The sequence below is a fragment of the Brachionichthys hirsutus genome, chromosome 7, assembly GCF_040956055.1.
Source record: "Brachionichthys hirsutus isolate HB-005 chromosome 7, CSIRO-AGI_Bhir_v1, whole genome shotgun sequence".
Lineage (NCBI taxonomy): Eukaryota > Metazoa > Chordata > Actinopteri > Lophiiformes > Brachionichthyidae > Brachionichthys > Brachionichthys hirsutus.
Genome location: NC_090903.1, coordinates 7,388,744 through 7,401,417, shown reverse-complemented (window position 1 = coordinate 7,401,417; position 12,674 = coordinate 7,388,744). Strand labels below are relative to the sequence as shown.

Sequence of the window (12,674 nt, the reverse complement as noted above, 5' to 3'; positions counted from 1 at the left end):
CAGGGTTGGCTGGTGATGTGTCAACGCTTACTGTGCTGGTAAGGTACATTGGTCCTATTAATTATATCTTAAAGTCACACAGTGCAGTGATTTTGATTTTATAATTGTGGTTTCCTGATTATTATGCCGCCCTTCTTCCATCGAGATCCATTTTGGTCCTACGAACTCGATTCAGTTCAATTAGAAACAATTCAAAGATGATATATCAAAAGTCACACCTTCATACGTTTCTGTAAATACATGCTAATTCTGAATTTCAGGCCAGCGGCATACTGTATCTCTAAAGAGTTGGGAAAGGTGCAGCAATAGATGTGAAATGCATCGGAGACACTTGATCGAACCATTCCGGGGGGGGGGGGGGGGGGACAAGGTTCGGTAATTCATGGCAACTGGGGAAAGTATCAGGATTAAATACGAAGGGGCACAAGTTGCACATCCATTCTTGCTGCAAGGGACAGGCTGGTTTTGAACAGGAAATACTGCCATCCAGAGGACACCTCTGGAATAACAACCCTGCTTATATCAGCAAAACAATGAAACCTCTACTGCCTGACAACGGTGACGTCAAAATAAAAGGGCTCCACTGGCTCAGTCACTACCTTGTGACTACAGCAGAGCGTCCAATATTTGTCCATAATTTGGGGGCAGTGTTGCAATAATGATGTATACCAGTTGAGCGAGGGGAGAAGCGCTTCGAGCGGCTCCTGACATTAGTGCATCAAAGTAGTTGGTCCTGTTGTAATAGTCCAGCTCTTCCGAGCTGTCGGATCTGCGCCGGAAGGCAGAGGCGTACCATTTGTCCGCCGTCAGCGCCACCGCCGCGCCGGCGGCTGCCGCACTCGCCACCCTCACAGCGGACGTCCGCCCCGCAACCCTGAAGCGAGAACGGGTCCCACCGTTGGCAGCTCCCGCTCTGGAGCTGCGTGAGGAGGAACCCCGGGAGCCTCCGCGCCCGCCCCTGGCCAGGACGGGCTCACACAGGAAAGCAGAGAGCAGGAGGCAAAGCCAGCACTTTGCCACCATCTGGTTCATTCCTGACATCTGTGCACAGAGGAGACACCAAGGAGACACCAAGGAGACACCGAGGAGACACCAAGGAGACACCAAGGAGACACCGAGGAGACACCAAGGAGACACAAAGGAGACACAAAGGAGACACAGAGGAGACACCAAGGAGACACCGAGGAGACACCAAGGAGACACCAAGGAGACACCAAGGAGACACAGAGGAGACACCAAGGAGACACAAAGGAGACACAGAGGAGACACAGAGGAGACACCAAGGAGACACCAAGGAGACACAAAGGAGACACCAAGGAGACACAGAGGAGACACCAAGGAGACACAAAGGAGACACAGAGGAGACACAGAGGAGACACCAAGGAGACACCAAGGAGACACAAAGGAGACACAGAGGAGACACCAAGGAGACACAGAGGAGACACCAAGGAGACACAAAGGAGACACCAAGGAGACACAGAGGAGACACCAAGGAGACACAAAGGAGACACAGAGGAGACACCAAGGAGACACAGAGGAGACACCAAGGAGACACCAAGGAGACACAGAGGAGACACAGAGGAGACACCAAGGAGACACAAAGGAGACACAGAGAAGACACAGAGGAGACACCAAGGAGACACCAAGGAGACACGTGATCAAGGTTCAGTAATCATGAAAAAATACAATCAAATCACCGAATTGAGAACATTACCCTAAAATTAGAAAATGGTCCTCATAAGACGTTTCTGCGTTGCAGAGAGCCCCCCCCCCCCTTAAATAGGTCAGTCTAAAAACACACGCTCACTAGAAAACGGCTTTCACACGAAAACACATTCAGTCCGGGATCATTGATGAAAAAAGGACAACGGATAACGAGCTCATTGGTGAAAGACATTATGAGGTCTCACAGCGATAATGTAACAAATATGATTTCACCAGTGCGCGGAGGCCTACGACACGGCAGCGTGCACACACGCACGTTTAATAGGAACGCGTGATTACCTCACGCTACAACCACCGTTTATAGAAAGGCGCGACACGCAGACCAGTCACGCCCACGTCGCATTGATCGTGCCGCCGTTCTGGGTGCTTACCTTCAGCCCGTCAGGTTTTATCCTTTATATCTTATTGTACTCGCAGGAACGATGGAAGGTGGGAGGCACGAGCTTTGCGAAGCTCGTTCACGCAGGTGATTGCGAGAACGCGCAGCGCGCTCATAGGAGGATGTATAGGAGCGCAAATTCTGTCAGAAAGGAACGCGTTTACTCTAAAATATATTCGTCTAGACTAGAGTTATAATTTGGAGTTAAAAAAAAAAAAAAGAAGCTTTTAATTAATTAACAATTTTTTTTCAAAATGCGTGGACTGATTTATTCTTCCATCCAGAGTGAATAAATCAGGTGTGATGAATGATAAGGATGTGCTTTTCTCTGAAACTGAAAAGATCTCCTGATAATAAAATTGTGAATTGTGAATTGTACATTTTGAAATAAAGATCACCCATTATCTTTTATTGTTTTAATCTATTTAACAATAGATTTTCACTTCATATTAAATATAGAGATCAATACTATTGAGACCATCGAATAAAATATAAATGTAGTCAATATTGGTTTCATATAATGTATGATAATAATATAACACATTTCTGTATCACAACAGTATTCTTTTTTTTACAACCCGTTATGAATGAAGTAGAAGCTTCTCCCTGTTCCACAATATAACATTATATAATAACATTTTACAAAACGAATACTCTACTAATAGGCTTTGATGTAATTACACTTTATAAACGTCAGGGGGCAGTAACACGACCTTGTGCTCATACGCGCTCATAGAAACACCAACGAAGAAGAACACGGACCGGAAGGAGTCGTTCCGCTTCCTGTTAGCGGGTTCCCTGCTAGCTTACAGCGGTCGTTGCTGTGATGGCGTCCCTCTGCAGAAGCGCTGCGTCTCTCCTGAAGCCTCGAGCAGCCCCCGCGGTTCGGTCTGCGGTCCGCCTCTGCAGCTCAGGTGTGTGTTTACAACCGCTCCAGGGTCAGTTTCACTGGACCCGCCGGAACGATCGGGTGTGTGTTTACAACCGCTCCAGGGTCAGTTTCACTGGACCCGCCGGAACGATCGGGTGTGTGTTTAAAACCGCTCCAGGGTCAGTTTCACTGGACCCGCCGGAACGATCGGGTGTGTGTTTAAAACCGCTCCAGGGTCAGTTTCACTGGACCCGCCGGAACGATCGGGTGTGTGTTTACAACCGCTCCAGGGTCAGTTTCACTGGACCCGCCGGAACGATCGGGTGTGTGTTTAAAACCGCTCCAGGGTCAGTTTCACTGGACCCGCCGGAACGATCGGGTGTGTGTTTACAACCGCTCCAGGGTCAGTTTCACTGGACCCGCCGGAACGATCGGGTGTGTGTTTAAAACCGCTCCAGGGTCAGTTTCACTGGACCCGCCGGAACGATCGGGTGTGTGTTTAAAACCGCTCCAGGGTCAGTTTCACTGGACCCACCGGAACCATCGGCCTCTTAAAATGTCAATAAACTGCGTCATTGATTGTCCAACATGTGACGCAGGCTGCCTGCTACAAGGAGCAAAGTGGCCAGGTGTAAGAATCACAATTTCCTTTTACGTAACATGGCTGCCCGGGTGGTCGCTTACCTAGGAGGGGGGGGGGGGGTCAATGAGTAATGAGTCAACAGGACAGAGGTTCTAACCCCCCCTCCCCCCCCCCCCCCCCAAAAAAACCCAAAATGATGACCTATTGTTTTCTACAAGCAGTAATACGACCGCTACACGTTACACAGAATCTCAAACTGGAGCTGGGCGCCGGCTCTCTCTGCACCCAGGCGCTCGCTATGAGTACATTTTGGTGGAGAAGCGAGGTGAGAGGAGTAACGTGGGCGTCATCCAGCTGAACCGACCGGCGGCGCTCAACGCGCTGTGCGACGGGCTGATGAAGGAGGTGGGGCGGGCCCTGGATGCCTTTGAAGTCGACGGCGACGTCGGGGCCATCGTGATCACTGGCAGTGACCGAGCCTTCGCTGGTGAGGGAGCCGGTTGTGTTCGCTGTGCTCGTTCCTATTCTCCCTGCCTCTGTGGGGGGGGGGGTCTGTCAGCGTTACGGTCCGGTTGTGTTTTTCTTTTATCTTTCAGCGGGGGCGGATATCAAGGAGATGCAGAATCTAAACTTCCAGGACTGCTACAGCGGGAACTTCTTGGCGCACTGGAACAGAGTGTCTACGGTGACGAAGCCGGTGATTGCAGCTGTCAATGGCTTTGCTGTGAGTGACTCCGTGTTCCATTCTTGGGATGTATATTTCCACCGCGGTCAGTCTGATGGGTTTCCCACCTTCTGCTGTTCCAGCTGGGGGGGGGCTGCGAGCTGGCCATGATGTGTGATATCGTCTACGCTGGGGAGAAGGCACAGTTTGGCCAACCGGAGATCCTGTTGGGAACCATCCCCGGTGAAGTCTCGCTCCCGCAGACGTCGCGTCCGGGTTTTAGGAGTCTTTGGTGACGTCTGTCTCCCTGCAGGTTCTGGCGGCAGCCAGCGTCTGACCCGTGCCGTCGGCAAGTCCCTCGCCATGGAGATGGTGCTCACAGGAGACCGGATCAATGCTCACGAAGCAAAGCAATCGGGTATGACGATGGAATGCACATTTACTCGAGTGTTCTGCTTAAATACGCTTCTGAAGGGCACGTGTGTGACTCTTTCCACGTCTCTTTCTTCAACTCAACAACATAAAGCTCATTTATTGCAGGTGTACTTTTGAAATTGGTGAAATTATACAATAATTAAACAAATGTGGATTCCAGATGAGTCTATCCGACTCTTGATACCCTTTTTGTTGGATCTTTGCAATAACATTCAAAGTTGTTTCCAGTCGTTAGAGAGATGATCAGAATAAGAGTCCTTGCCTATTTCTGCCGCCTGATCCGGTTTTGTTTTTTCTTTTTGTTTGCTTCTTAGGTTTGGTGAGTAAAGTTTATCCCGTGGACCAGTTGGTTTCAGAAGCTGTGAAGTGTGGGGAGAAAATTGCTTCCAACTCCAAACTGGTCTCTGCTATGGCTAAAGAGGCCGTTAACGCAGGTGAGCAGCCTTTTCCTACCTCCTTTTGTTGTATTTCCTCAAATGGACTCAGCTGAATCCAGCTCTTTTGTCTTCCTCTGTGTGCTCGCAGCGTTTGAACTGACTTTGGCTGAGGGTAATCGATTGGAGAAGCGTTTATTCCACGCTACCTTTGCCACAGTAAGGAGAGGAACCCATCTGAGAGGGAATAGAGGTGCTTTGCTCTAACTTTGACCATCCAGTCACCGTTTTATTCTCCCTGCAGGACGACCGCAGAGAAGGCATGGCGGCATTTGTGGAGAAGAGAAAGGCTAGTTTCCAGGACAAGTAGAGAAGAGGAGAAGAGCTTGGTTGAGATCATGACGTTCCTGATATTAACTGGTCATTTCCTTATTTACAAAGAGTTGATCAATGCGAGGTGGAGGATGGAACACGCACGCGCCTTGAATTGACATTTGACGCCGAATGTGTGCACGAGAGTGGCTTATCGGGCTGAGGCCACATCTACTGAGGTTCAGAATCAAAATGAAATACAAATGACAAATCTGAGGGTCCAGGTTTGCATCTGAATGCCGTTTGATGGCTGGTGTCGTCGCTGTGTGGCAGGAGAATCGGTCTTGATGACTTGAGCTGATCTTTTATTTCCACTGTCGAATATTAATTTGTAATTTGCTTACTACCATAAAGTTCGGAAGTGGGTTTCTGTGTCGCTTGTGTTTGTTGACATGCTCTGGAAACGTTGGAGGCGATCAGCTTACATTTGTTAGTGTGTTACGGTTGCATTATTTCACCTGTCTGCTGCATGTGACTCGGAAAAATACAGGATGGCTTCTACGTACGTAATGTAGTCCGCATCCCGGCAGTGCGCACCTGCTACCACTAGATGGCGCACTCGTGCTGCCACGTAAAGCAGACGCGGGTATTCCCAGCCAGAGAAGATGCGCACTGATTTGGTTTAAGATACTAAATAACTGTTTGCCGTTATGAAGTGAAGTTACAGATGTTGTCTTTCAAATAATGTTAGACTAAAGCAGAAAGTAATAAATGCGTGTTTGGTCAGCATGACTAAAATGTCGACAATTACGCTTAATGTTTCACTTGCGAAATATAATAAAATAACTGTCGTATATTTGAGAACAATTAAAGCTGTAAATTCGACTTGAAAGAAACACCAAAACAAATTTAGTTAGTGTTCTCTCTTTTCTTTTGCGCTCCAATCAACGCACGGGACCCCCCCCCCCCCCTGTGATCTTCACACGGCAGCGCCCCATATCTTCACAAGGCCATGGCCTAATTGATTTTATTTTCATTCAATATTCCCCCCGGAGCTCGCTTTCTGTCGCTGCCGCCCCCCCGGAACAAAACGTTTAAAAGGATCCGGGGGGGGGGAAAGAAAACCCCTCGTCCCCTCACTCTGCGGGGAAGCACAAAAGTCCACCACCCGAAAAGAAGCTCTTCTTTGAGGCTAGCGAAAGGTCAAAATAATAAATGTAGGCTCAATTGAGGCTCTCCACGCAGACACGGGGGGCAAAACGTTACATTTAGGCGGCGCGGACCCTCAAAGCGTGATAAACTCATTTAAAGAAGTCGAAATAAAGAGCCGGCAGCATGGCTCCAGAGAGGGAGAAAGGGGCTTTCAGCCAGGCAGACAGGCCCGGCTCCTGCAAGGGCCTTTCCTCCATGCCATTCAGCAATGTTGGAACTTTTACAACATGCATGCATTCTGAAAATGTGTTTGCATCATTTGCAAAAGAGAGCAAAACTCGTGAATAGAAAAGAGAATCACACTGATTAACGTGAAATATTTGTATGCGCTGTTTATCCTCGCACAATAGAAAACACAGAATTATTAGATTAGACACAATCTACAACGTTATATGTAGAAGAATCGGAGAAATGTTTTAAAGCTGATTGAAAACATGCAATAAAGCACTGACAAAGATCTCCTGTTCATTATTAATAGCAGCTGTAATTTCACTATATAGTTTCTACAATGCTAAACTGTGACTTTATATGCATATCTGCTTTTTTGTGGTCGGGGAAGGGATTCCTCAGCATTTCTTTTGCCATCCTGCTGAGTTTTTCTGGGTCAGATGAAACGGGCCAACTGGAGTGGTTTTCATTTGACAAATATTTTCATTATCTCACATTCTTGGCACCAGAGGCCATGTCGGAATAACACATTCGCCGATGTCTGCTTTAAATTATGCCCACCCAAGGGTGTCAGAAAAAACATACTCCGAAGATCAACCAAATAGCTTTGTTTGACTAATGGCACCAACCTATTTTATATTGTCATAAAAAATAATCTACGACTGACTCATTGGATAACTTTTAGCTTAGCGTGTTTACAAAAGTCACTGCACCCTGTCTGGAACACAAACATAGCACCTTAGTCTTTGCCATATTAGAGCACTTCTGCAGTTCACATAAAAGCAGCGGCTCCCTTTTTCACTCGAGGCCGACAACACGGTGCTGTTTACGTGGTGAAGTTAGTGAAAGCATAAAGAATCCCATTAAATGAAAACCATCTAAAGGGGTTCCCAGGAAGTGAATGAAATTCCTCCGTCTATCCCATTATCCTTCTCATGGACTTTCTATGCCAATGTTGCCCGTCTGGTACAGGACCCGGAAATCCAAGGGTTAAACTTCAGAGCGATGTGGCAGAGATGATGAAGCATTTCTGTGCTTCATCATTTCCAGACACCCCCTCCCCCCTCAATGTTCACCCAATTATTAAATTAGTCACACAAAATAATGTGTAACCTCAATTCTTTTGGTTTGTGTTACTACAGAGCTTTCCCGATGAAGAGGAAAAGGTTTGCTGCATGTGAAGAAAGCATCAAGGTTTTGAAAAAGTTAAGAAAAAAAAGACAACTATTCACCAGAAGAGAGACTTGTAAAGTTTTCAGTTGTCTTCTTCAGAAACAGCCATTCGTTTGGGATTTGCCCTCTATGCTAACTTTAGGCTGGATTTCAGAATAAATCTACGATGGACACTTTCTTTCTAACGTTGCAAAGCTGATCTGATTGTCTTTAGTTTACATGGCATACATAAAACACACAGACGTTGGTTGATCAGTGTGTTATGTGTGTGGATTAAGGTTTAATCAGGTTTGGCTGCATTGGAAGGATTAATGGTGGTAGATGTCATCCATGTCCTCCTCTGGTTCACGGTGCCTCCTCTCAGATGGTGCATCATCAGCCGGACCGACATGTTGGTAGGCGATGGGCATTGGGACGTCTTTGTGATAGAGGTCATCCATGTCCTCCTCTGGTTCACGGTGCCTCCTCTCAGATGGTGCATCATCAGCCGGACCGACATGTTGGTAGGCGATGGGCATTGGGACGTCTTTGTGATAGAGGTCATCCATGTCCTCCTCTGGTTCACGGTGCCTCCTCTCAGATGGTGCATCATCAGCCGGACCGACATGTTGGTAGGCGATGGGCATTGGGACGTCTTTGTGATAGAGGTCATCCATGTCCTCCTCTGGTTCACGGTGCCTCCTCTCAGATGGTGCATCATCAGCCGGACCGACATGTTGGTAGGCGATGGGCATTGGGACGTCTTTGTGATAGAGGTCATCCATGTCCTCCTCTGGCTGAAGGTGAACTCTGATCATATTTTCGCCCCTGACCTTCAGTCCCACTGATTCCTGCACAGGCGAGGGCTGGTCATCACCATGGTAAAGCTCGTCTTCATCCTCCTCTGGTTCATATTGGGGAAGATGAACCCCAGCACCATCTTTGTCAGCCATTAGTGGGATCAGATATCTTTGCAGCTCCTCCATCCCTCTGTGGTAGACGTCGTCCATGTCCCGTTCGGGTTCCTGGACTTCAGTGAAAACAGGGTGGTCAATGTCATCTTCGTCCTCCTCGGGTTGCTGATTGTACTTCATGTTAGCATCTTGAGACTGATCTGCTTGGATTTCCGCAACAGGGATGGAGCCCGGGCTCTTGATCTGAACTTTGAGCATATTAGACATTGAAGGAACGATCATATGTGCAAGCACTTCTCCAGCCTGTTTGTCCCGTCCCATCATACTCCAGATCTCCATGTTAGGGCTGATGTCATAGTCAGTTTCCTGCATGTCCTCTGGGGGCTCCACTTCCACTCTAGAGGACGTCTGTCCGTTGAGACCTTTGGACCTGAAACAGAAATCATGCAACGACAGTCTGTATTTCCTCATTCCAAGAGAAGATTATTCACATTAGTTTAAGGAAATGACAACTTACATAACAGTGTCCTGGAGTACTTTGTGTACAAATGTATTCTGAGAGAAGAACACAAACAAAAACATTATATTACTGCTGTTCCAAACATATTTCTCATTTTAAATTAAGCGATGTGTCGTATCGGTTAACAAGAAGACCTTGTTTCAGCGTTTGCAGAGCATTCAATCGCATTGAAACTGTATATCCTTGAGAGCCCCCCCCCCCCCGACTCCAGAGTCTAACACTGTGGACAGCCAGGAGCAATATCTGATACATACCGAGGGTTTATACGGCTTTGCTGTGATGCCAAATATCAGAGCCACGAACAGGAGAACAGGAAACCTAGCGATGAAGAGAGAGAGGGTTCGTGTCAGGATTTCCTGACCAGCATTATACAACAGGTGATGTGTAAACAGTTAAACAGAACCAGGTTAGCCATCTCTGCTGGGCCGAAACCACAATGAAGACGGTCGTTTCCTTACCTGAACATGGTGTTTGCGTTCAGCTCAACGTTTTCAACAGATATGAGCAACTACAAATCTTTCGCTTCAGGTCACCTGATCCGCCAATAAACCAGTCCTGTTCTCCTGACCTTTGTATCATCAGCTGTGAGTAATTCATCATCGTGTCAAATCAGTGCATCGTAAAGTGGGTTATTAATCATTGGTCATTGGTCATTGATCAGAAGGTTGTCCAAAAGCTGAGGTTAAGATATCTTATCATTATCATGCCGTCTTCTTCTTGGAGTCGTCTCTATTATCTTGTGCTCAACGACAGCTGAAAAATGTATTAGTATTTACTACGGTATATGCATGTGTGATAAATAAAATCTGTTTTCCAATAAAGTAGCAGCACAGATCACAGAGTCAGACTGCACTTTGCTTAAAGTACATTTTTGCAGTTTGGGTAATATTTAATTTTAGTATCTCCTTTTGCAGTTTTACAACACACTAATGTTGTGATCTGATTTAGTTTTATTACTTACAGTATTTATCAGCAATCATAATGTCTATCAATGCCTTACATGCTAAATATTATATCATATCCTGCAGTATCATTATTATGTTTGTTTAAAAATGAGATTTGTCTGATATTTCTCGTGATCAGAGGCTTACGTTAAAAATAATGCTATCCCTATGCTATCAGGATCAGCTGCACTTGTTTAATGTTTATTCATAATTAATGTTAGATAGTGAATATGCGAAAGATCAGAGCTATGAGGAAAACTGCAGATTTTAAGTCTTATTTAACGTAGAAAGGTTATTACATTTATATTAATTAGAAAGTCAAGTCCTGTTTATTTATTACCATGAACACAATTACTTGTGTTTACACAGGAACCTTCTGAATTGCAGACAGTTCCCACTGAGTGCAGCTTCAGTCCTTATGAACTGCTAATTACCCCCCACATACGCACCCCCTGTAGCTGGACAGATTGGAGGCAGATGATTGGTCTCTGATCTTACAGCCAGACGCAACTCTCGCTGAGGCAGCTCTTCAATGTGTCAGCACTAATCTGTGTCAATGCCAAGATCATTACCGCACTGTACAAGTTCCAGAATGAAACGCTTCGCATTTGATGTGCAGAACGAGTTATTCTAAATTAGAGCACATTTTATGAATAAATGTTTCTGTTATCTCGCCAAGACAGAAAACCTTCAGGCTCTGAGCATAAACATTGGTGATTAACAACACAAAGCCATAATCTAATTTAAACGTCTGGTAATTTAATGTACCATGCAGCGTACACGCTGAAAGAATGTCATTTAATTTCAGCCTCTGGCGGTCCTGAAGGTGTTCCTACAACAGTAGGAGAGTCATTATGTTAATATATGGTTCATAAATGGTTCAATAAGGTCCCATGCAAGCAGGTTCAGCACACACACACACACACACACACACACACACACACACTTATTGTACAGTAGAACAGGAGCCGCCAGACACACACTTCCTGCCCGGTTCAAAGGATGGCTCCACCGTGTCTGCTGGTTATCTGCCCCCTCTATCAGATCCATATGTAGTTCAATGTTACCCCTCCAGACGCGTCGCTCACAGGTCACCGAGTGCTCGACTGCCTCCGACCAGAAAGGTCTCCCTAAGGAAGCAAACAAAATGCCAGTCATCTCTGTGAAATATCACATGCTGCTTTTATCACTGACTCCTCACTGAGAAGATTCATACCCGCTGTCAAGTTGGTTAAATATGCCGCTGCATGCCACAGCTGCTTAGCTTAGCTTAGCTTAAAGTGTAGTTTAGAAGAAAAAGCAACCTTTATTGCCATAGCACAAGCCGTACACACACACAAACACACACACACACACACACACACACACACACACACAATGAAATTATTTTTACACTCTGCAACGGGCCCATATTAACAATCCACACACATACATACAGTATGCAGAGGCCCATGACATGCATGGTGGGGGCATGGGGTGAGGGCGCCGTCATGGCCGACCCCATCACTCCTGCTTTGTGTTCTAACAGAATGTTGGGGCAGAATAAATGTGCACCAGGCCCGCAGTGAAAACACGGCCTGAATAGGAAGTCCTGCAGACGCCATTAAATACTAACTGGTATCAATTTGTTGACCACAAAAGACAAGGCTAAAATGTACACCCTTCTTTATCTGCCATTGTAAAGTAGGACCAGACTGTGTGTCTTGCTGATGTTAGCAAGCAGCTAACATGAGAGCGAAACCTAATGGCGACTCCTCCAGGGCGTTCCCTGCAGGCAAATGCACATGCTGGAGGAGCTGCTGTCCAGACAAATGCCAGCATTGTCCCACATCGGAAGGTCAAGTTCTCGCTGTCCACTGTGTCCAGTGCCTTTCTGAATCCTCAAGGCAGACAGACAGACAGACAGACAGACAGACAGACAGGGTCTCCAGTGGACCAAAAACCTTTCCAAAAAACGTGCTGAAGCTTGCGCTGAGATTTAGCGCCAAATGCTGATTTGCCCAGTAGGAAGGGACTGACATAGTCCTGGTACGGGCCCATTCCATCCTAACCCCCCCCCCCCCAGTAGAGTGGGGGCAGAGTCAGACATAAATACGTAAGAACAGAATGACCAAAATATAGGTTTTGGCTAAACTTAATTGGCTGAAATGTCAAAATCAAAATGTCAACACTTTTAATCAGTTAAATCAGGATTTTAAAAAGAGGATAATGTTGACTAAATATGAGAAAAATAATTATGACATTTGACATAGGATTAAGACTGCACTATAAATGGTTGATAAATGAACACTATACCAGCGGTGGAACACTGATCGGTCTTCTCTAATGCTCAGCAAGAGAGCAAATGGAGCATACCGGTACTTATCGTCACAAAAATATTCATGAAAGCATCGTTGCCAGATTCCTGCTGGTTACAAACGT

General features: G+C 46.3%; 2 protein-coding genes across 2 annotated transcripts; one reads left to right on the top strand and one right to left on the bottom strand.

Annotated features, from left to right (window-relative positions):
* Nucleotides 1-606: 606 nt before the first annotated feature.
* On the bottom strand, nucleotides 607-1,041 carry sprn (shadow of prion protein). Its single transcript, XM_068741606.1, has one exon. It carries the CDS (start codon nucleotides 1,039-1,041, stop codon nucleotides 607-609), a length of 435 nt encoding a protein of 144 aa, XP_068597707.1.
* A 1,821-nt stretch (nucleotides 1,042-2,862) lies between these two features.
* Nucleotides 2,863-5,769, top strand: echs1 (enoyl CoA hydratase, short chain, 1, mitochondrial). Its single transcript, XM_068741157.1, has 8 exons — nucleotides 2,863-3,018; nucleotides 3,848-4,045; nucleotides 4,155-4,282; nucleotides 4,366-4,465; nucleotides 4,536-4,640; nucleotides 4,972-5,091; nucleotides 5,183-5,250; nucleotides 5,336-5,769. The coding sequence occupies exons 1-8, from the start codon at nucleotides 2,931-2,933 to the stop codon at nucleotides 5,399-5,401; spliced, it is 873 nt and encodes a 290-aa protein (XP_068597258.1). The 5' UTR covers nucleotides 2,863-2,930; the 3' UTR covers nucleotides 5,402-5,769.
* The last annotated feature ends 6,905 nt before the right edge of the window (nucleotides 5,770-12,674 follow it).

What these genes read in the sequence shown, in the direction of transcription:
- sprn (XM_068741606.1), bottom strand. Translation starts at nt 1,041, where the DNA reads ATGTCAGGAATGAACCAGATGGTGGCAAAGTGCTGGCTTTGCCTCCTG.
- echs1 (XM_068741157.1), top strand. Translation starts at nt 2,931, where the DNA reads ATGGCGTCCCTCTGCAGAAGCGCTGCGTCTCTCCTGAAGCCTCGAGCA. An exon ending in TCACGAAGCAAAGCAATCGG is followed by an intron (nt 4,641 to 4,971) that starts GTATGACGATGG and finishes TTTGCTTCTTAG; the next exon opens with GTTTGGTGAGTAAAGTTTAT. An exon ending in TAAAGAGGCCGTTAACGCAG is followed by an intron (nt 5,092 to 5,182) that starts GTGAGCAGCCTT and finishes GTGTGCTCGCAG; the next exon opens with CGTTTGAACTGACTTTGGCT.